The sequence below is a fragment of the Trachinotus anak genome, unplaced genomic scaffold (assembly GCF_046630095.1).
Source record: "Trachinotus anak isolate AG129_WGS33_773 ecotype Australia unplaced genomic scaffold, CSIRO_AGI_Tana_v1 ptg000028l, whole genome shotgun sequence".
Lineage (NCBI taxonomy): Eukaryota > Metazoa > Chordata > Actinopteri > Carangiformes > Carangidae > Trachinotus > Trachinotus anak.
Window position 1 is genome coordinate 16,687,868 of NW_027273879.1, and position 24,220 is coordinate 16,712,087.

At 42.3% G+C, this 24,220-nt stretch overlaps 1 protein-coding gene across 7 annotated transcripts in view; it reads left to right on the forward strand.

The window, feature by feature from the left end:
* The window catches only part of vav2 (vav 2 guanine nucleotide exchange factor), a 205,247-nt gene that overhangs the window by 45,634 nt on the left and 135,393 nt on the right, over positions 1–24,220 (forward strand). For all 7 annotated transcript variants that reach the window (XM_071467068.1, XM_071467067.1, XM_071467066.1 and 4 more), the window contains exon 2: positions 10,598–10,714. In XM_071467068.1, coding sequence (XP_071323169.1) covers positions 10,598–10,714 — 117 coding nt within the window. The remainder of the gene's footprint in view (positions 1–10,597; positions 10,715–24,220) is intronic.

Here is a 24,220-nt window from a genome sequence, read left to right on the forward strand (position 1 = left end):
TAATTAATAAGAAATTCATATGTAAGCATATGGAATGTTTATATGAATAATAAATCTGCATACATAAATTCAATAACTCATTAACATATATGGTTGGAACATGATATACCGTTATTCTTAATATACACTTTGTACATATACAAATTTACTATGGGTATATGAGTATATTATATTTCATATATATTATAAACTTGTATCTCGATATATCTAGAGGATGTGTATACGTGAAGATAATGTATCCCTTTATGGCTGGCATATGGCAACATCACTCTTGATATAGGGACATGTCATGTATTTCATTTCTGCATGAGTAGAAAAGCAGCAGCAGTTCACAGTTTACAAGGACACATCCTTTTTTTGTTGCTCGACTAATAAATTAATTGTTTCAGTTCTAGCAGCAGTGCAACATTATGTAAGTAGTTAGTCCTGCATGAGCCCTGCATGAGCAGGACAGCCACCAGGGTGTACATCAAAACGTATAGATGTGTTCGCAGCATAATTTAGTTACAGTAACAAGAAGTGCTTTTTATGAAGGATGCTTCTTATTGATGTTGTAGCTGCTGTGTATAGTCTGTTGCATAGTTTAATCTATACCGATTGATTCTTTTTACAAGCCGATGATAAGTTTTGTGAGAGATTGTTATCTGCTTAGTCAATATACTGAACTGCAACAGTGGAGATAAAAAGTAAATACCAAACCACTTTAGTAAATTAAGTCCTTAATGTAAGTACTTGTACTTTGTTACCTTTCACTTCTGTCCAGTGTGCTCGCAAGATTATCAATGAAGGAGTGTTCACCGCCGTTGATAACTTACATTCCATATTTTTGCCTTGTGAAGACACATGGCACGTTGCCAGAATGTCTCACACGCACGTAGGTTCTGATGTGTAGCCAGAGATTCATAACTCCAATGTATTGCTCTCAATTTGTGACTTAAAGTGCTTGAGATAAGCACTAAAAAATAACCAAAATAAATCAAACTCATCAATATACAGTCTGTAGCTCATCAGCAGATCGTTATCTGAATAAATTCGGAAACTGCACATAGCCACAGAGCTTTCACTGCAGTTTCAAGGCTTGCCGTAAAAAACAGAGGATTCTTCTGTATCTGATTTTGGTTTAAGGTTTTACAGTGTAAGCATCATTTGGTTTGGAGCTGCACGAGCATCAGTCGTTTTGATGAAGCCATGTCGGATGAATTTTAAGTGTTAAGTGAGTGGTAATATTATTGTTGCTCTTCTGTGTCAAAACATGTTAATATATACAGATTTTAGTTCCTTGTTAGTTCCTCGGCCATGAGTGCACAAGCCCTGAGCTAACACAGCTCTGCCAAAGACTGTTTAAAACTGTGAGACTTAATGGGCTGTGAATGTGGCCGAGCTTAGTACATTTAAGATCTTTATCTAACTAATGTTTAACTTATACGTATGGGTTTGTTTTGTGCGGAAAGAGGGGAATCTTATGGGGGACCTAAATCACCACGGTGAGCCTTAAGTTGCGGGGAAAAGATAGATGCAGTCTTCCTCTCCCTTGTCTGATGTCATAAATTACATGGCCATTGATCCATGGGTGTCTGGGATTCTCGACGGACCTCCCTCTCACATTCATCAAGCTTTGAGTCTGCAGCTAAGCCTGAGTGGAAATGCCTCAAGCACAGACACACACTCTTCTCTTGAGTCTCTGCACCATGGCCTGTTGCTTAGATACAACATAGATTAATATTTACATGAAGAGTGGATGGAGGACTGCATTATGCACCGGGATGTTTTAGCATCTTGGCCTGTGTTATTTCGGAGTAAAGGATTCAAACATCAGGTGCAATAAGAAAAAAATCCATCTGCAGCATCTGTCTGTCTTCAGGCTGATTCGTTGAGACTGCCGGAGCAACAGTGAAACACAGGACAGCCACCAGGGCGTCCAGGTGGATGATGATGATATTTATTATAGTCAGTTGTGAGAAACACACTTTGACAGCGAAAATGGAGATAGAGCCGGTCATGCAAAGGTGAATCCTCTCTCGCACGAAACAAAGACACCAAAAAACAAAAGTAGAAATCTTTTGCATGTAGTTTTTACCACTTCAGAGAAAAGAGGCTTTATGAATTATTACTGGTCCACAGAGAAAGGAGAAAAACAACATTGAAGGTCAGAGGAAATTGAAAAATCAGGCCAGGTAGAATTAAGATGATTATAGTTAATGCTTTTTGCTCGCTTTTGTCTTAAACTCTTTGTTGACCTGTCCTCTCTCCTTCATCTTAGAATCAAAGAACTCTATGAAGCTCACCTGGAAACAAGCTCTTCGACTTTCCTCCACAATGACGGTTGTCAAGCTCTTAATGTAACACGGTCGTGTTGATGAGGTTATAATCTGGATAGACCTTGTTTTGATTCAATAGATTAGCTCTATAATGAATTTTATTTTCTTTTTTTTGATGTTTAAAACATGAAATTATTATTGTCCAACCTGTTATATCAGGACAAACCCTTTGAGAGGTTGCAAATGAATGAATGAGCAAATTAATATCATGATCTTCATTCCTTTGTATTGATATATAAACCAGATTATCTGCTGAGGTATTCAAGATTTCATTACGAAATCCTTGAGAAATCTGACTAAACAGGACAAAGAGTACAGCCATTCTAGCAGCTTTGTCCAACTGTACTACGCTCACACTGACACTGTGAACATGCTGGTATTTGACGTGATGATGTTTCTATAGATGAAACGTCAGGGGATCACCAACAGTTCATCGTGAGGGTTCAAACATTTCAGTCAAAACCACAAATGTAGACCTCAGAGTGGAAAAGTCAAGTAATCAAGCAAAGGCAATATGATTCATCCTCTGGGAACCATGAATTTGCATGCATATCTGTACAATTTTTATTTTTTTATGCCGGTGCATCCAGTAGTCACTGAGATATTTCCATCTGGATCAAACTGGTGGTCCAACCAACACTGCTATCCATAGAGCCAGACTCTGTATCTAGTATTTGTGCCAAAACAAAAGCCAGTGAAATAATACGAAAGCCATAAATATAGTGCACTACCTAGCACTACTGGCTGGCATTTTAAAGCAACCCCTTTAAAGTTGAAAAACTTGCCCCTTCTTTCCTTTCTCTCCATTATCCATGAGAGCAGATTCTTTGTTCCTAGCTATGGCCGTTTCCGCTTCAGTAGAGAGAGGAAAGAGCAGTACCTTGAAGACATATCACTTCTCCTTCTTTTCACCGTTCTGTTTCACTCTCCCCCGCACAAAAGCTTTTCTTTCCCGGGAAAGGGGGGGTCTCCTTTTTAGTTAGCGTCAGGTTCACTGCCTCTCTATTCTCACGAATGACCTATTATGTGTCCATGTTCCGAACATGTTACTGATGGCGTGCTACTGTAGGTCAGCTGCTGCTTTCTTCCTCATGCTGTGTGCTTCTTATCTCAGGCTTGCCCCACTTGCAATTAGAGTGTGTTTTGATGAGTAGCCAGTGTAAAGGTGAAGCGGTGGGGTGGGGTGGGGTGGGGGCTTGATTTAATTATGTAGTCACGCTCCACAGTCATGGCGACTTTCTCCCTCCAGAGTCGATGCTCTACGCTGAATGATCTTCTTTTGTAGTGGAGATTAACCTCACTAAAAACTGTACTTAGCCTCTTTAACTTCCACACTTTAACATGAGCCACGTGGGCCTCGCTAACGAAGCAGCTCTGCCTCGTCTGCTGAGGGTTGTATGAGATTTAAAACGGTGGTCAATCCATGCCTCCTTACAGGCTTTTAGGGGTAATAGGATAAGATTAACACATTTGCATACTATTGCAATGCATTATTCATGCAGCGTCCTCTTTTCTAATTTGCTGGAGCGGGGTCTTTCTCTTCACTGACTCCAACATCTGGGTGACCTGGAAGTGTGGAAGAGAACCCACAGCGCTCATTAATCCCCTGTGGGTGTCACCCGGCACTTGCCACCTAAACATTTACCAACCTGGTAGAGAAGGGTGTGCATGCACAAAATAATAAAAAAAATGTTTCAATTTTTCATGTTAGGCAATTAATCCTCTGGTTTTATTCAACACAACGAATATATTTTACATTGTTAACAATATTTTCTTCACGTTTGCAGCCTCGGAAACTCAGAGGAACAATATGCTGGTTTCAAATATTCATCAAAGCAGATATTGATTTCGAATAAGTGAATTCAAACACGGAAGTCACTGAGCTTTGAAAAAAAATATCTGGATTGATTTATGTTGCATGTTTTAAATAGAAAAGATAATAACATGGCAGACTGAGAGAAATTAGTTTCTGATCCACCTACTTTGAGCCACCAGTTATTGTATTTGTACAACATGGACGCATGTTCAATATCCACATCATGTGTAATTAATACCCTGATGAAAGCAGCCAGCAGCATGTCCTATTTTGCTTTCCTTTCTCATATATGAATGTGTACTAGATATCTGTGGACATTAGACATATCAGAATACATAGAATTGGCTGTGCTAAATTATAACATTTTCCACAATTTCCTGGCATTTAAGAGACCAAATGGTTGATTGGTTATTTGAGAAAATAACTGGTTATTTAATTGATAATTAGAATTGGTACACTCACTTAAAACTGTCAAAATTTACACATTTGCATGTGACATTCAAAAATGTAAAGGATACAGATATTATTGATGTTAACAGTCATTAACAAATAGTGACATGTAAGTTTAAACAATAGATTTCTACCCATGTGTATTGGGTAACGTTAACCCAGTATTGCTTTGGTAAAATTGACCCAACTGGCCTAAATTAAAGTCTTAATAAAAAACCAATGGACTTTTTTTGAACAATATCCTCTTGAGTTGAAAAATTAAACCTCTGATAATTTATCATATTTCAGGCTGATATAATGGTGGGAATACACCATATTTATAAGGATTTAGTTGCAGGCATTATCTGTCCGTCAGGGTTCATCTTATTGAAAATGACCTCAATGACTGAAAAGACAAGACTCTAATCTATCAAGGCATATGTGAGATTTTTCTTTATTTATTACCAGACTAGTGTAATGAACATTTTCTGCACTGTAGAGCCAAGCATTTGCATTAGGTATATTTGGAAAGCTTGAGTGCTGATCACTGCCAGACGTAAATCTCTCCTTACCAGAGAGCAATCAACACCCTCAGTTGTGGGATCATTAACCAAGCCCAACAGTTATGAGATCCATCATCACCTATACCTGGCATTTGTGTGTGAGTAAGTGTGTGTGAAGACTGTCGGAAACAGCTCAGCCAGCCTTTTCTAGCCTTTATATGAGCTCCTTGTTGCTGCTCCCCCACCTGCTGAGGGGTGCCTTCCTGTTGTTCTGAGGGTGCAGAATGATTCACTGCTCTAGACACAACATGATGGGTTTCTCTCTCTCTCTCTCTCTCTCTCTTTCTGTGAGAGTGTGTGTGTGTGTGTGTGTGTGTGTGAGTGAATGAATGTGTGTCTGCTTCACAGTTCCCAGACAGACATCAGTCTTTTTCATTGAGTCCAATTGTCTGACTGGCTGTCTGAGTATCTGATCATCTCTCTGACTCACCTCAGTCTGCTGCATATAAATCCCCCTCTCCTGTCCTCTCCTCTCCTCTCCTGTCCTCTCCTCTCCTCTCCTCTCCTCTCCTCTCGACTCCTCTCCTCTCCTCTCGACTCCTCTCCTCTCCTCTCCTCTCCTCTCCTCTCCTCTCCTCTACTCTCCTATCCTATCCTATCCTCTCCTCCTTTCTTCTCTCCTACCCTCTCCTCTCCCCTCATCTCCTTTCCTCTCCTCTCCTCCTTCCTCCTCTCCTATCCTCTCATCTCCTCTCCTTGATTTCATTCCCACATGATCTTTTCATTGATTCCTTTAAGGCATCTGGAAACCTTTCAAGTTAAGCATCTTTGCTTTATCAGGAATCCTGACCTACACTTGACTGCTCTTCATTCATTCTGTCTGCTGGAGATGAAAGACGCCTTTGAGTCTGAAACTTTGTGGCCATTGGACTAATGAAATCTGAAATGGTCTGAAAATGACAACAACGAGGCTTCCTTTTTGTTATGATTTAATGAATGTAAGGAAATTAAAACAGCTTATTTCCCAAGGTAATGAAAGTTTTATCACTGCTGTGGGAAATTAGATGGGCCAAATGCACGATACTGTATCTGCAACCTTATCTGCAGGCCCCACCTGAGTGCTTGTGACCGTGTCTGGACTCGCACAGTTGTTTCGTTTGACCAGCTTTCTGCATTTCTTTTCTGCTTCAGTTAGAGGTAGCAGGGCTAGACATGGTAGGAATACATCAGGCATCTGTGTTACAGCTTTCTCCTCTCTTGTGTAGAGCTGCCACCAGACACAAAGGTGTTATTGTCTCCTTTTTCATTTGCATAACAGCTGTGAATCGATAGCAGGTAATTGATTCAGGAAACATGTTCTGATCAGATCAGTTCTTACGGTTTTGGAACTGGTTCCTCTGGTTTTCCACACAGCTTCCTCTTCTTCTGCTATTTCTCCCCCATGGGTTGTGTTTTCTCCCAGTCCCCCCCCCCCCCTTCTCTGACACCAAAGAGCTGTGTTTTGGGGAAAACAACCCACCTTTCCCTCTTCCTCCTCCTTCTCCTCCTCCTCCCATCCTTCCCCAATCATACATATCCCCAAGTTTTCCCTGCATCCCATTCCTTTAATTTGCTGTTGTTCAGGTTTTTAGGAGGAAGCTCTAATTTGTTTCTCCTCAGATATCAGCACCTAGGAGAGTGTGCGGATAAGGGCCACCCTCCCAGAGGAATAATGCATTATTCCTCTGTGAGATGTAGCGTGGTGATACAGTACAAGGGCTTGTCAGGGATGTGACGGGTCTTTGTTACCCGACTCTTTCCTCTTTGCTGCTCCTCTCCTTCCTGCTTCCTTCCCTCTCTGCACTCTCTCCTCTTCCAAGCCTTCCTGACAACAAGTCTACCTCTTTCAGGAGTTGTTTGCTCTTGACTGAGAAGTCAAAATCAGAGCTGTCGCTCCAGTGGAGCACACAAGCCACCTTGTAAAAAGTCTACTTCTGTACCACAGCTGAGACCACCTACAGGCAATCTCTCTCTACCCTCCCTTTTCCTGAGCCACTCTCTCTCTCTCTCTCTCTCTCTCTCCCTCTCTCTCTCTGACCTTCTCTTTTCCTCTCTGCACCCCAAAGGGATCTGTTATAATCTGTAAAAAGCCTGATTTAGAACTCAGGTTTACAGTGAAGGCTGGCTCTGATGCATACTGCACTTACTCTCAGGACTGAAAGCCTTGAAAAACGCAATTTCAAAAGGCCTTAAGAGCATTAAGTGAGTTATGAGTGGTGAGTTGACACAATGGCTGCGTCAAACACCTGAAGCAAGTGGTCAACACGTGTGTGAGTACTCAAAAATGTAGCATGTCAGTGTTTTTTTTTTTCTGTTCTAGGTAAGGGAAGATCTTTATGTCAGTGGTTCTCAACCTGTGGGGCAGGGCCCACTGGTGGGCCACATAGGTTTTGCAAGTGGGTCAACATATCATCTTCAAAAATGGTCAATTTTGGTGAAAAAATGTAATTACATTAAAAAAAAGAATAAATGAATAATACAAACAATATTTTGAAATGTTTTAAAAAAACATTGAAATGTGTTTAAAATAAAAAAAAAACGTTCGAGCATCAAAATGGATAGCTGGTTAGCAATAGGAAATATTAAAGAATTAATTATTTGATTGTTATCAATAAAATAAAAAGTGCTCTGAGAAGGCATTATTTGGCCTCCGTATTGTTTCAGGTCCAGATGTGGGCTGCCAACATTTTTGAGATTTTCAAGCTGGCTGTGAGTTGGAAAAAGTTGGGAACCACTGATTTATATAAAACACTTGCACAACTGTTCAGTAAATTCTTTTTTTCGTCACCTGATACTGGAAAGAAAAGACCATTTAGCAGACTCAAAAGACCCTTTGGCAACAGGTTCCCGAAAAAAAAATAGGGACTAATAATGTAATTGCTAGACGTGAACAAACACCTGCACACTCTCTTCACTCGCAATCAACTTTTATTGCAATGTTTCAGCTGTAAAACCATATGTGGGAGCTGGTGTATCTTTCTGTGGCTTGAAAAGAAAACCCAGGGTTCTGGAGTAATGAAACAGATTAAAAGTGTAATGATCCAATCTGCTGTCGCGAAGACGCAAACTTTCATCTGCTGCAGTTTCTGAGGAAGAAAAAAAAAAAACAGGTTGAAATGAGCTTTTTGAAGTAGAGCTGCAACTAATGATTATTTTCATAATCAGTTTGAAATATTCAAATAATAACAACATGCAAATTCACCACTAACCAGCCAATGTTTGACATTTCCACTTGATAAAGTTCTTGAAAAAGAATTGTTCAAACTTTACTGATGTGAAACACGTTTTTACGGTTTATTTTCTCGATATAAATGCATATACAAAGATTCTCTTAACCTTTACATTCTATCACCACTGAAGTCAATTTAGCGCAGTTTATGTGTGTGAGATTGGACTCACAACCCTGTGAAAAATAGAGGAATATCTGCGCTCAGCCTTGAATGTGTTGCAGGCCACAGTGAGGTAATTTCAGATGTATTGTGCTGAGGGCAGCCTCAGCCTAAGGAGATGACCACAGTCTGTTTATTCCCAGATGCACTCACTCACACACACACACACACACACACACACACACACACACACACACACACTCCCCACTCCACGAGAAATGGTGTATTTTTTTCATCAAGATCATAGCAGTTCTCTTTCCCCCCTACCCCGGCTCTCTTATCTCCAAACATACATTAGAATGTCAGACACATCTCCCCCCTCCTGATTTATATCTGCAGAGCCCCTCTCTCTCTCTCTTCTCTCTCTCTCTCTCTCTCTCTCTCTCTCTCTCTCTCTCTCTCTCTCTCTTTTTTTCCCCCCTCTCGTCTCCAAACCACTCCAGCAAATGTTACCTTTTCATATCTGGGCTGGGAAAATAAGCTTTTTTTTTTTCCCCCACCCCCCCCCAACTGCACGTGAGGATCTGCAGACAGGATAACCTTCGCAGCTGAACTGCAAATGTCACTTCAGCTCGCGAACCAATCACATTGCTTTTCGCCGGCCAGTGCGTCTCTCTTAAGGGGTTCACACCCGTGACACTGGGACCGAGCAGATGCGCACGCATGAATGAGAATGAGTAAGCAAGGCTCTCAGGTGTGGCCCGGGAGAGGCCAAAATAAAATACCACAGAATACCAGGAAACCATATCAGATGTGCTTTGTGTCTGAGAAATGAGAAATGGGGTCAGAGTGAGTGGAGTCCTTGTCCTAAGCCTGGGAGCTTATTAGTGTGGAGGGCTGATGCAGATGATGTCTCACATGGTCAAGGTGCGGCAAAAGGAAACACTGAGGGTTAGAATAAGAGGAGTGGGAGTGGGGATGCTCTGCAGTGTGTTACTGCACCTGGAGCTGTCATTTGCTGCCTTGATGACGTTCAACCCAACGTGGAAGTGCGACTTGCGAGGCTGCCGGTTGCTTTACTAGTTTGATGCAACAGCCGTTACAAGGATGAAGTGTGTTGTCAAAGCTTTCAGCAGAATAGGCAATCAAGCATTTTGTTCCACGCGGGCTCTCTCGCTCAAATCTCTTTTGTGTGTACATTCTGCTTCCATGGCCATCAGTTCATATCGCTCGCGCTCCGAGAAATGAAAGGGCATATCTGAGCAGCATCTGGATTTGCATGCCAGGTAATGTGTTCTTCACACACAGAAAAGATGGAGAGATGGGAGGCTGTTATGCTCAGCATTAATATTTCAATACCCCTGTGCAGTTATTGGCCTGTCCCCCACCCCCAACATCCCTGAAGGTTTTTCAGCGTGATGGCATATTTTAGGGACTGGGACTATCAATATTCGTGTCCAGGGTATTTATTATGCAGTTTATTATGAGTATTTTTGGCTGCTGCAGGGTTCCTTTTATATGAACCATTCCCCCAATATAGGCTACCATTCTCAAGTTCAAATCTATTTTATTGACAGCCTCGTACTTCTGCGTCGCCTTATCTGCATCTCGAAACACCCCAAGGTGATCTGATCAAAAAACAATTGTATTTCTTTTAAAGCCTTTCGCTGAATGGTGCAGCATCAGTGTTTTTCTTAAAGACATTTCCATGGTTGTTATTTGTCAGATTTGTGACCCGTGACCTTTTCAGTGTGAGGTCAGTGTCTCAATCCAGCAGGCCACCTCTACCCCGGGGGCAGGGCCTTTGCCGGTGGGCTTGTCCGAGGACACTTCCTGTGTGCTCTGATGTCAGGGGACAGGGCTCCTCTGTGGCTCTCCTTATCTGGATCAGAGAGGCAGCCCATCAGCCTCAGGAGCCGCAATCAGCCTGCTCACCTTCTGGTGCTGAATAATCACTCATATATAACAGGAAGGGGTGATATGGGGAGCCTGCCAATCACGGAGCAGGAAATTAAATATTTGCAAAAAATTCTGCTGCATTGAAAGGGAATATTGAAAAGACTGGTGAAATAGGGGTAAAATCTTCAGTTTGTTTAATCACGGTATGAATTCAAGCTGTTATCGAGTATGCATTCACGTTGTTTTGTCTCCCTCCTTTTCTAGTTCCTGTGTCTGAAGAACATCCGGACTTTTCTCAAGGTGTGCCACGACAAGTTCGGCCTGCGCAACAGCGAGCTGTTCGACCCTTTCGACCTCTTCGACGTCAGGGACTTCGGCAAGGTGAGCGAAACGTCAGACACGGGGACGGATGCTCCACTTTCCAGGCTACAAAACACTCTACACTTGAGCTGACACTGTGATCGGCTCAAAAAACGGTGCCGCCCACGGGCTACATTCTAAATCCAGTGGGAGCTCAGAGACATGACGCTGCTCGTGTGCCTGATCGTATTATTTTGGAGCTATGTCCTTCTTTCTGTCAGATGAAAAGCTAAGATGTGGAGTGTGGTATTTGTACGGTTCTTGATCTTGTTGCACAGGCTGCCTTGATGTAGCTGTGAGATTCTTGTTTGACATTGAAATACGTTGTTATCAAATGAAAAATATTCTCCGAGGCTTTCAGCTAACATTGCTGTTAGTTGCACTGCTTGTTGGGGAAGTTATGTTGTCCTCATAATATCAGGAGCATGTGTGTGGGTGTGAGTGTGAAGTTGTTTGTGCGTCGACAGTAAAGCACAGCGTGCCCTTGTGATTTGCTCGGGTTTAAAGGTGCTCCAAAGTCAGCGCTGTGAGTTACACTGACCTCAGTCTGCTCAGATGAGCATTTGGTGCAACACTTCAGGGTCAGCAGTCTCATGTCAGTGTGTGAGGAGAGTTCCACTCACTCTGCTTTCTGTCTGCTGCGAAGATACAGTGTGTGTGTCGGCTCAGCAGTGAAGGTGGCTGACTCATTCACACATTGTTGTAGCTATATGGGGAGTTTTTTTATTTTATTTTATTTTTTTAATGGGATATTCAAGTGAATTTTTTTGTTTTTATGAAATCATTAAGCTGCCACCTCCGGTGACTTTTTAAATCTTTGTCCAGGGGGGAGGTTGGCACATCTGGGTAGTTTGCACAGCTGGCTGCCTCTGTGATCAGACCTTGATAACTGGTGAAAGATGAATGGATGTCTGGAATTGCAGGTTGGTTTATGGTTTTACATGTCAGATATAAAATTAAAGGAGGTAGTGTAAGAAAACAACAACAGCTTCAGAATTTCAGCATCAGTACAAATTGGCTGCAAAGCACATTTAAAGAGGTGACAGGGTTATGGCGTCTCTTCTTTCCAGGAGAGTGAAAGCTCCCTGGAAAAGGAGCCGTTTGATGGAGGAGGGGGGCGGAGGGATTGGCTGGTAATCCACGGTCGGCATACCCTGTTGGCCTCGGCTTCCGAAAGTGAATTGTTTCCCTCCACTTTCTAATCCCTCTGAATGCGGTGTGATGAGTGTTTGTGTGTGGCTACAGACACAGACGGGTGGGAGTGGGGTTTGGGGGTGGGGTGGGGTAGGATGGTTAGCAGCTTTCTCTGCTAGAAGGCCGTTAAAAACCCAGCAGCAGGGACGGTATGATTCATTAAATTGATGATGACAGCTGATGCCGTCATGTTAGGACTGGGGTTGGTGGTGTATTTTCAGTCGTATTTATACTCCAGCACTGGGGATTACTCCATAGAGGTGAGATATGAATGAAACTGCATTACATCTCACTGTGATCGATTACAAAGAGGATGTGTTTGCCAAAAGTCATCTGCTCATTTATTTAATGTATCCAATCTAATTCAGCGTACCCACTCCTGGGCCAAGAAGAAAGGTGGGGAAAGAAAAGATGAGAGAGAGAGAGAGAGAAGCAAAAAAAAAAAAAAAAAAAGAGATGAGGGCTCATTTGGCAGTTTGTAGATAAACCGCAAGACGATGTCTGAGAGTCAATGAGCTCACAGCGAACGGTATTAAAATCCAGCAGCAGTCAGAATCAATCACATAGGCCCTCCATATGTCAATTTGGAAATTGCTTTTGTATGGTCTCAGCGGTGGCGGGCTTGTCTCACCATTGATTTTCCATTAAGGCCAAACATCACATTATAATATATTGAACTGAGTAGATCCCTACTAATGTGACATACATTTAAATAGTGAGAATGCCTCATGAACGTGAGATAAAAAGGAGGGGGCTGTTCTATTCCTGCACTCTATCCTCTTTTCTTACCTTGACACAAAAGTTTCTTTGTGTGCACATCTGATAGCCAACAAAGGGAATTCTTACTTCTGTCATGTATATTTATCATAGTTAGGTATCATTCATCTCTTCTTCCCTTATCATCCTTTTGTTACTCATTTACTTTCACATTACACAAAGAAAAATGTAAAAATTCATGACAAAGTGAAGCAGCTTGTGAATTCGTGATGAAAGTCCTCCCAAACTGAGCGCTATTTAAAAACCCCTGCACATACAGTTCAGTATATACAGAAGAAACTATTGCTTATAGAAGCAACTCTGAATTTCAGTTACACTGTACCTACTCTTCTGGTTGGATATTCTGTCAAGTGAAACTGGAAGTTAGAACATTTTCAGTCCTGAGGCTTTGGCTCTAGTAGTGGTTGTTTAAAGAGTTTGGAAAGTGGTGCAGTCATACTGGCTGCACCTTGTGCGGTCCATCGTTCCCAAGATGCATCAGCTGACAGCTTTTGCTTGAGTGCATCCCAAAGTGCTCACTTCTGAATTGTGAATAGAATACCAAATTTCCTGGAGACACACGGTGATATCACAGCGATTGTTAAGACAATTTTAAAATTAAAATAAGAAGCAGTTATACATAATGTGCACATGCTATATCCAGTTTGTCACCATTATCTTTGAGATACCAAACATTGGCTGGTATAAGCTTCTTCAGTAGGAAAATTACCTGTTTTTTCTATCTATGGGTTTTGGACTGCTATATATTTTTTTTTCAATAATACATATCAATAATAGTAATAACATACATTTGATACCATTAATGAGGAAGGAAACACTTTCATTAGCTTTTGAAATCTGTTTTTCCACCGTCTTTATCTATAAATGAAGTCGCACTTGTTGTGTTTCTGCTGCATTTTGAGCTCTTGTTGTGTCTGGGAAGAAAGACACACTTCGGCTTTCTGTATACTGCATCTATGGGATGGCAATGTTTCCTTTTCAAATTGATGTTTGCTGTGTTTCCAATCTTTGTCGCCTGCTTATCTTGCAATAGATATGGCTCTGCTGTTTACTCAGCTTTAGAAATCTGAACCATTCAGGAATCACCAGTGTCGCGCGACCTCTCCTTGCTACAGTTGCATCGTCCTGTGCGGCCGTCTGTCTCTCTTCCAACAACATGTGTGTATTTTCTTTCTTTGTTTGATTACTATAGCCTCACAGGGTGATTGTGCAGAGGGTTGACCCAAATTCGGAACACATACATTTATAGATTCAGTGTGTTATCATTATCATGGGAAGTTTTTTTGGTAACGTGTTTATCACCCAGCCCTTCTTAGCATCAGTCCCAGTGTCCACAGTGTTGTTTCTTCAGATGTTTTCACATCCTGTAAGAAGACCAGGAGAGGACAGGTAGAAGGAGAGGAGATTTCTTAGCTCCTGAAAAGGCTGAACTCTCAGTAGGCACCCGATGGCGATTTGAAAACAAATTTGGTGTTTGCAAAGATAGAACCGAAACTGTAGATTGATAATCTCCTCTGAAGAGCTGCATTAAAACAGAGGGCTATGGGGAAAAGGAGGGAAGAGTGAGCTGCCTCTATAAACATTAATCAGCCCCTATCCACCATTCATACCTCCACGCGGGCTGCCAGGGGCCTCAGAGTTCATCTCCCCTGGCCTCTGATCGCCATCTCTCCCTCTAATGATGCCTTTTCCTGGGTCACAGGCAAATGGAGATGTGGGGGCCAACTGGGCCCAGTGCTGAAAAATAAAAAGCAATTCAAAACCTCCCCCTACCCTTTCCATTGGGGATAGTATTGAAACAAATGGAGCACATATCCTGCTCGATGTCCTCTACTGGTTTTTATTTGCATTACTTAACTCATGTCAACAAGAAATACCCTTTGCCACAAACAGCATGAGCTGGTGCTCCCCTGTTGGGTTTTCCGAGCTGTGCTGTTTGTACTTATACACATATCACCGCACTGCTTTGCACCCTAACCCATCCCCCATCATTAGAAATTCATTATGACATCATTAAAGCAATGAAATACAGCTTATTACAGTAGACCCCAGAGAACGCTTTCATTTAAACACCTCCCTCCATCCGAACCCAACCGCCTCGTTTCCTTTTCTCCAAACCTATTTTAATTAGCCACCAAAGGAACATTGCTGTCATTTAAATGAACATGGCAATCAGTTTATTTGGCTGTTGCCATGATTAGCATAATTAGCCCACACCTGTTAGCCATCTATCAACAGTTTGCTAATTTTCCGTGTGTGACTGGAGAGCAGTGAAGGAAGGAAGCTTTCTGACAGATTTGCCGTCTTCATTAAAGGGGGGGGAAAGCATCATTTATTTGAAATGCAGACGCCGTCGCCTGCATCAGTTTCTATCTCATCTAAACAGCCTGGGAGTCATGACCGAGTGGACTGTGAAGTGTCAGAGCCATTCAGCTGATGCTCATTGACTTGATAGTACGGTGTCAAGGTGAACGGCTTGTGTTTGTGCGCAGCATTTGAATGGAAATCGGCCCCTGGGTTGGAGCTCTTTGTTTGTGCAAAACAGCCACTGTTCAGGTTCAGGTGACACGTTTACCAGGAAACTCACAGTGATCATTTCATGCGTGTGTTTGTGAACTTCACCACTTTACAACTTGATTGTACTCCTTGTAGCTGAGAAATTGAAGTGGTAGTTTTTGCCTGAAGTGAATAACTGTGTGTTTTTTGGATGAAATCTGATATTTTATTCTGAAATGTGCTCTGCACCACAATCCATGATCAGTTTATTGTAATGTTCAAATCCACAAAACACACCTTGAAACAGATGGAGGGTATTAATGTGAAGGAAACTCAGTCCCCTGATTCAATTTGTAGCAACTGCTCCCTTTTCAGCTTTGCTTTTTCTTTTCCTTCTCACTCCCCCCACCCCGTCTATCTCTCCCCTTTCCTCACTGTCCTCCTCTCCCGCTCATTCATCTTACACCCACTCCCAGTGTGAGTATGTTGTGATAAGAAAGAGGCAGCGGAGGAGCCATCGCTGCGTCAAGGCGCCGTGATTGCCATTGGTCGGCGGTGTTTGATTACCCTCTGTGCCGCTCTGAATCCCGCGCACGCTGAACTCCTGCTCCTCTCATTTCCTTCCTGCCCTCTGTGGCTGAAAATAGCTAGTCGCTTAGCATCCACGCCCAGTGCTACTAACATCTGGAACGTGCCTCAGCCACAGTTGGGCCGCTTGCCTGAATGCTATTTACTGAAGTAGGTTTTAACCTCAGCCCCGAGCTCTCAGCCTGGCCCTGCGCTCATTTGTTCTCACTATGTGAACATTCTCAACCATGCAAAATACACGAAACCTTTGAGCTCTTTCTTGGTTTTCAAGGTATTTACAGGCTTGTGGTACGTCTCAGGAAGGCAGTGTAATTACAGAAATAACTAAGACTAAACAGAAATACCATCATTTGGCATGTGAGTGGTACTGTACATATTCTATGGAACTTTTTAATTTTTTTTTTATTTTCTGCATTCATGTCCCGTTTTTTTTAAAGTTTATTTGGCCTTTTTTATGCTGTCTTTATTAGATAGAACCAGTAGAGACAGACAGGAAGTTCAGGGAGAGAGCACAGGAATGACAGGCAGCAAATAATCCGGCCAGCTGGGAGTCAAACCAGGGACTCACTGCTCAGGGCATTTGAGAAGTCCCCCGACCATTTGGCCATCAGGCCGCCCCCTGTGTCCTGTATTTACAACTCAAAGTAAATTCCACTATTTGAACATTATTAAAAACCATGTTGATGCGACATGCCTTCGTATTCTCACAAAATATATAGAAAACTAAATTTTAATAGATGAATGAATATAAATGGATTTGTGATGTATAGAAGAAGTGATGTGGCAAAATTGCACCATGTATTAGCTTTGTAACCATGGATATACACACAGTAATCAAGTACTCTTCATACAGTAGAAAAGTCTCAGTTTGATTATTGATGATTGAGGTAAAATCGAGCAATGAAGTGATAAAGGTTTTCATGGACAGTCATTCTCCATGGACACTGTGGACTTCCTGTTCATGTCCCTGTACTAAGACATATCATATAAGGCCGCTTAACAATATATATTCACTGTAGAGGCTTACACATACATTGTATGTTGATATTTTTTATATATACAGGCTCACACTGTGAATAGCTGTAGGACACATAGTGATTCATGCCTGTCAGACTCTCAGGCAGGAGAGAGCGCAGTAAATGGGTGGAGGGAGGTTTAAGGGTCAAGCAGCCAGGGTCGCACACTCCAGTCAATGCATCCTCTTCCATTAGTGACCATGTCCTCTGCAGCAGTCCTTCACTGTCAAGGCCCAAGTGGATTTCTAAAGCTGGGATTCTTTGTGTTACCTTGCCCCTGTGGAAGGGGGCAAGTGGTTGGAAGAGGATTATTCTGAAATATGGTGTTAATATTTTTCAGTCCCTGGAACAATATATGAAATTGGAACACTTTTCTTTTAAATTTAGGGATAGGGATGGGGATATTTTCCCCAACAGACTCACAGAAACTCTTATCTCAGCATGTGTCAGATTAGATGCTATATTCCATGTTCTTTAGTATACCCAGTTATATCAGTTACTATCTAACAGTGTACAAATCAGCTTCACACTGATGAGCTGCAACATGAAATGCAGCTGACATGCAATGCATCAGTAATGTAATGCAACAGTTGTACTTACAATAGAGTATTTTTATTAAATCTCTCCTACTGTTTATGCCCCAACAACTAATCCCTTTATCCAAATTACATCCAGTGCCCCTCAGAGATAAATTTAGCTCTTCAGCTTTCACCTCCTCCTGCCTCTGCAGACAGTTTTGTAGCTGCTCCTTCTATCCCTGTGCCCTCCTCCTTAGTGTCCTGTCCATCAGGAACAAACCCCCCCCAACTGCAAGTTTTACATAAAGCTTCCATGACACAATCAATAATTCATTCCAAATGCCACAGTGCTGATGATAATTTTCCTGACATGAATTATAAATGGCAGCTTCCTCCTCCCCCTCCCTGTGTTTAGACCCCCCTCCCACCTCTCTGTTCCATGCTCCACTCCCACGACCTCATTATTCCTGCAGCTCGTTACGGCGATAGCCACAGAAACAGGTGGTTGCTGAGCAATAGGTTGTCACGTGGGGTGCGGTCTGTGGCGGCGGCGGTGGTGGTGGTGCTTGGCTCAGAGATGCTGACTGTTTGGAAGAGTCGCTGCGGCCGCTGGGTTCACACTTTTACAGCGACAACAGGGATGAAATGTGGTGGGCTGGTGATAGCATCCACTCTTTGTCCGCTCTAACAGTCCACACACTGTTGCCTGGTTTGCTTGACGGACGAGCTGAAGCTTGAGGTCCAGATAACATGAGTCATTTGAGAGAAATCTCTGTGTGTTGGAGCCGTATGAAGAATTTAGAATTTAGATAAGAGAAATCTGCAGGATGCAGTATTTTAGGTTTGATTTTGAATAATGAAATATTAATATTGATTCAAGGGGCCTGAAGGAGTTTGGTTGATGGATGATTTGATTACCTGATGCTCACCTGTGCAGGTGCTGCTTGTGTGACATTTCCCTGCTCTGGCAGTCTCTAAGTAGCTTCTTTGATTGATTGATTGACAGTTTTCAGACTATGTACATGAGTTTCAATCACCTCAGAATCCAGTGCTGGGGCTTATTGTTTCACTTGAAAAGTCAACTGGAGTATATGATGTGTGTGTCGATTACCACACCTAAACTCCGGTGGTTAAAATAGGTCTGGTTGATTAGCTGCTACATAGTGCCATCTGGATTTCCTCCAGCTGCTCCATGCCCACCTGCTCCATAGTTTGACCTTTTTTTTAACACCTGTGTGTCACATTCATTTGAAGTACAGCATTAGTGCCAAAAAAGGAGAAAAAAATGTCACATTTTCTCATCATAATGAAACTTTGTATCCCATGATTTTGACTTGTAACAAGTAATTTTGAGGTCCGCTGTATGTTTTGGAGCCGCATCTCCTGATTACGAGGACTGTATATTGTAATTATGTTGCCTGTATTTAAAATGGTGATTATTCACAAGCTGAAGGTCCCATATTTACAAGACTGTGATATTGTTTTCTTATTCTTTTCTAATTACCAGATACAGAAATCATAATGCATACAACAAGAACATGTGTTTGTTTACTTCTCCTTTAGTCTGCTGCACTAAAACAATTCCACTGTTGAAACTGAAGAACCAGCACCTTCCCACATCAATAAGCACTCTGTCTTTTCTCCCCCTCACTTTGTTTTGCTTCCATTTTCCCTCTGACAGCATTGCACAACAGTGTCATTTAAATCCGCTAGAAGAGAGAAGAAGAAGAAGAAGAAGAAGAAGAAAATGTGATGAGCTGCACGTAAAAATCACTTATTGAGCTTTTATATCCCGGTGCAGTCAGAAATAATAGGTTCCTTTTGTTTTGGGTGGTGGTGAATGTCACGATCTGCTGCAAGACAAACTGACAATGCAGTTTGGCACAAATCCAGTGCTCAGCCTGGCTCTTTGAAGTTTCTTACTTTGCTGTGTGCGCGGTGCGGAGACGCCCCAAAAGGCTGCTGAGGTGTGATCGCAACCCCTACCTCGCCTTTGGATTGTGAGTGAGTGGTCACTGGAGGGTGTGTCCCTGTTGTTGAGGTTGGCATCTCTTGGAGCGCCGCGGGACTAAAGCGGTGAGATAAAGGAGGAAGAGCCCCCACAGTGGGAGAGTCTCTGAATTCCTCGCAGCCGGTGTGAGCTCTCATTATTTCTCCTCCCCCGGTTCCTCCCTCCAAGGCCCCACAGGCTCAGCTATGATGGACAGGTACATTCTCTGAGGAATCACTGGCATGAAAAAAAGGAGAAAATAACCAAAAAGGGAGCCCGTCCTCAATCATTTTTTCCATAGCACAGGGATTACTCTCATCTGGAGCTGAAAGGCAAACCCACTCAGCTCATAAATCATCCCTACTGCGTGCAAATTTGAATGTTGCATTTCGGTGTACACTTTGGATTATGTAATAAAACGCTATTTGCTCTCAAACTGATGATAATTTCCCAAACCTTCATTTCGTTATGCCGTAAACAGAAGCTCAGCACCTTGACAAAGATATTCATTTTAGGGGACATTTGGCACACAGGCCACAGGTAGCTTTGTAGGATCATAAAAATAATCTGCTTTTCAAAAACCGTGATTAAATCATGAGAGGCACCAACATAAACCACATAACCACGTAACCACATAAAGTGAATCCTTTAAAGTGGGGGAGTCACTGTCAAAAATAAAAATAAAAAAAAGATAACAGAACAGATTGCACAGACTGCTCTCTGAATTAAATCAGAATGATTTAGATGATTAGTTTTTTGTTGTAGCGTGCCTTTAGCATTGGTATCAAGTGGTGAGAGGAGACAGATTTGTAATATTAGAAGGCACAGATAGGAAGAGGTGCTCTGCCAGTTAGCTGCACCCTACAAGTGTTAATGGACCATGTGTTCGCTAACAGTGCTCTCAGCCAGCCATTAGCGTTTGGATCCTAACAGAGCCAAACTAGAAATGTCAAGTATGTGAACATGAGCGAAAAGTTTCAATTGTAATATTTCGAGAGATAAGACGACACATCGTGTGAGGATTACGTCTCAAGATTGAGCCAAAACTGAGTGTTGCACGTGCGTTACAAGCATGTTTTGACTTTTCTGTGTTTTCTCAATGGAGAAATACAGACATCAGGTGTTCTTAAAGATTATCCTCCTTTTTTTTCTTCCAAGTGTGGTGTTTGTGGACATTGTTGTCCCACAATGCTTCACAGAAGTTGGAGAAGCACATCTTAGAAAAGTAAAGAAAAACTGTGACAGCTTCAGGGACAGCTTGAAAAAAAAGAAAGAAACAAACAAAAAAATAATTTTGAAAGCACGGCTCACTTCCACTGTCCTTTGAAAAACATCTGCTTGTGCACTGATGTCTGGTGTACGACATCAGTACATGTTGTACACTTCACTTGTGTTGTAGGTGGGACACAGCTCAGGATTCATTCTAAACCTCTTATGTCAACTTTACAGACATGTCCTTGAGCAATTACCTCAATCGGCTTCGGGGACACTGACCTCTGACCTCTGGGGGACAAAAGTGTAATTGTTCCCTTCAGGGATCAGCAGAGGATCAAAACAATGAAGTCCTGATCAGGATTTAAGCTGCACATGAGCAAAACAAATAAAACCCAAAAACTAGACAGGATTATTATGATAGTACAAAGAGCCAGAGTAACCTTTTTACCTTTTTACCCACCCTGCAGGTTCAGTTGACCAAAAAATGACTGTGTCAGGTATGCATGACCGCATATGTGGAAATAACCACTTTACTCAATTGGAGCAGTGACAGCACTGTGTATGGAATTCACTAAATTTGTCATTGGTTTTTATACAGTCCAGTTCATCAACAGGAGCACATCAAAGGACTGGATGACACACCCATACACACACACACACACAGTGGAGTCCAGGCCCATAAAGTCTCTGTTGGAGCCAGTGCTCTCTGATTCCTCCTATCAAAGGGCTGTAAAATGGAAATTAGACTGAATGGATGACATGGTGTCTCATTACCCGCGGCAATGTTTTATAGAAAGTTGTGGCAACACATTTGAGGGTGATGGCGACAGACTGATATTAGCAGGATGCTCCAGCCAACTCACCTTTTCACAGATCCTATTAATCCACCCTCTTCCCCATCATCCTCCTCCTCCACCTCTTGGCCAGATTCTGCGTTATATGGTCCCCGCCGCTTCATTTTCCCATCGTTTCCTCCCATCGTCCTCTCATCGTGTGTCTCTTCCTCTCACCAGATGTCATGGTCTCACTTTTCTTTCTCACCTCCGATCCCCTCTTGGTTACGATTATTGTGTTTTTTACCTGTGGCTGTGGCTTGTGTTCAGCATGGTACATGGTAATTCGATACGGCTGATAAAAGCTAGCAGCCAGCATCCTTATTGTGCGGGGTTGGGTAGCTTGCCAGGTGTTACAAACGCCCCCCTGCAGCGGCCACTAAACTGATGCCCTCCTCCGTGTTTCTATTCATTTATTTCCCTGCAGGTGCCTCGTAGCAGGTAGTAATGATGCACAGCCCTTATGTGGCCAATGGGGTGGACTGCTTGATGTGTAGGTAAAGGTAAAACCTTCCTTTACCTACACATCAGGGAACGCTACATATATTTAGGAAAAATGGTAAAATGAATGCTTGCTATAGTAGAAGAAAAGATATAGAACATATAATGTATGCAGTGTAGTTATTTTGATGAATAAGGATCCTTATGTTTGATTTGTACCAACTTACATGACATGTTTTTTTTAATTAGAAAAAAAATGTCAATGTAATATATATATGTTTAGGCAAATACTGATATATATGGACATGAAATTTAAAAATATTCAATTTCTAAACTTATTATCAAAGACAATAAACAGTAATAGTCGCCCTATGTGTAACAGCAATTTTGAGATTGCCCTGTTAAAAAAAAAAAAAAAAAAGACCTGATGGACCAGCAGCTCATTACGACCCACAGTAATGTTTTATTGTCAAGTGACCTCTGGCAGCTGTGGTAACTATGATGGGAGCAAAGGAGGAGGTCAAGTGATTTAAGTCCACATTAGGAGGAGGTTGGGGGGGATGGATAAGTTGACAAAGCGTTCCTTGATCATTGACCATTTCCTGTTCATTATTCTCCATGATGATGGAGGTCCTTTTAACATTAAAGAGGCTATCTGTAAGTTTGCTATGCTGCCAAACATGGTCTCTTGTCGGGAGCGGGTGGTGATGAATTGTCACTGGACAAGACCTACAGCCATTGCTGTATTTATAATACAAGAGGTTATAATAAATGTACTGCTTATATATGCTTTACAATGTCAACCACGTCAACCCATTCAGGCTGATGGAACAGCTATCAGAGGCTGTTTGGCATTCACCATCTTGACTGGAAAATCTGGGGCTCGAACCACAGACCCTCTGATTAGTGGGCATGCTAACTGCTGTAGAAGAAAAGAACTGATAGAAACAAGAGTTCAGACAGGTGTTGGATTCACTACTCCACACAGCTCCTGGCAGGTAAATGAATGAGGTTTGATTCTGAACCTGCAACGTTCTTTTTGAAAGGGCTGTTTGAGGGTTTGATTTGGTTTTGTTTAGGTCAGAAATAGATTTATTTTAGGGTTAAGGGAAGCATTGGGGTTTTTTAGTTGTGATGATTGGATGGTTAAGATTAAGGTAAGGGGCTAGGGAATACATTATGTCAATTAGTGTCCTCACAAAGGTAGAAGCACGTGTGTGTGTGTGTGTGTGTGTGTGTGTGTGTGTGCACGCCTTGCCCTCATGCTGTGCCTGCTCTGCCTTGGCTGCAATTACCAGTGGAGAGAGTGCCCATATAGCTACCTGCTCATCATCCCAGAGCCCGAGCCCAGCCCTGGACAAAGCTCATACAGCGGCTCCTGCCAGAGACTGCATTATGGAGATTAGGGTGAAAGATTGACAAAGAGGTAGAGGGAGGTGGAGGGAGACAGGCTCGATGAGAGCAGCGAGGCTTCAGGGATGGAAAATTAGTTTGCTTCTGGATGCTCCCCTAAGGCTCAAGAAGAAGGGGAGAGGAAGACGGAGGGATTAGGAGAGGAAAGAGGAGTGAGGGACAGAAAAAGACTAAGTTAAGCTCACAGGGGTCTGGAGCTGGTCTGAAATAAGCAGAAATTTAATTAATAACAATCCTGATGATCAGTGAAGTCATTTATTGAGCAAAAACGTCAAACACTCTCTGGTCACAGCTTTTCAGATGTTTCTCTGTTTTCATTGTTTTGAACTGAATATCTTTCAAATTTGAAGATGCCATGTTTGAAGTTGTGACAGACTTTTAGCATGTTTTTTGGCACAAAAAAATCATTAATTTTACCCTTTAAAGTAGAATTTTTGCCCTTTTTTGAACCAACTCTTGCACTGGCGTTTCTCCAGACCTCACCGAGCCTGACAAGTCATCTGACAATGCAAGATTGAGACAGACAGAATAAGAGAGAGCGAGCGAGCGGACAACCACAGAGAAACATGGGACATAGATGTGACAAAGACAAAAACACAGTCAGACAGAGGTCAAGTGTTTGACAGGGGAAAGAATGTCGAAGAAGAACAGAGTCTGAGGTGGAGACAGGATAAAGATAGGAAGAGACAAGCTAATTGCGGAAGATTGAAATAAGAAAGAAAGATGGGAAGAAAAAAGAACTCTTGAGGATATAATGGAGACAAAGAAAAGACGCAGAGAATGAAGAGTGACACTGCTGTCATTCCTATTGTAGAGGGAGCGCGTTCACTCAGCGAGGCACCTTAGTGCCCTTTGTGATGAGGAGAGTGGTTTCTGTGCAGTCAGTGGCTGGGAGGATAGCGAGCTAATGGCCAGACTGAGCCTGTGTCAGCCTAAATGGTAACAATCAATAATCCCTTCAGTTTCACCCTGAGAGGCCTGGAGCCTGAGCTGCAATGATGCACATGGTGCTGAGATGTGTGTGTGTGTGTGTGTGTGTGTGTGTG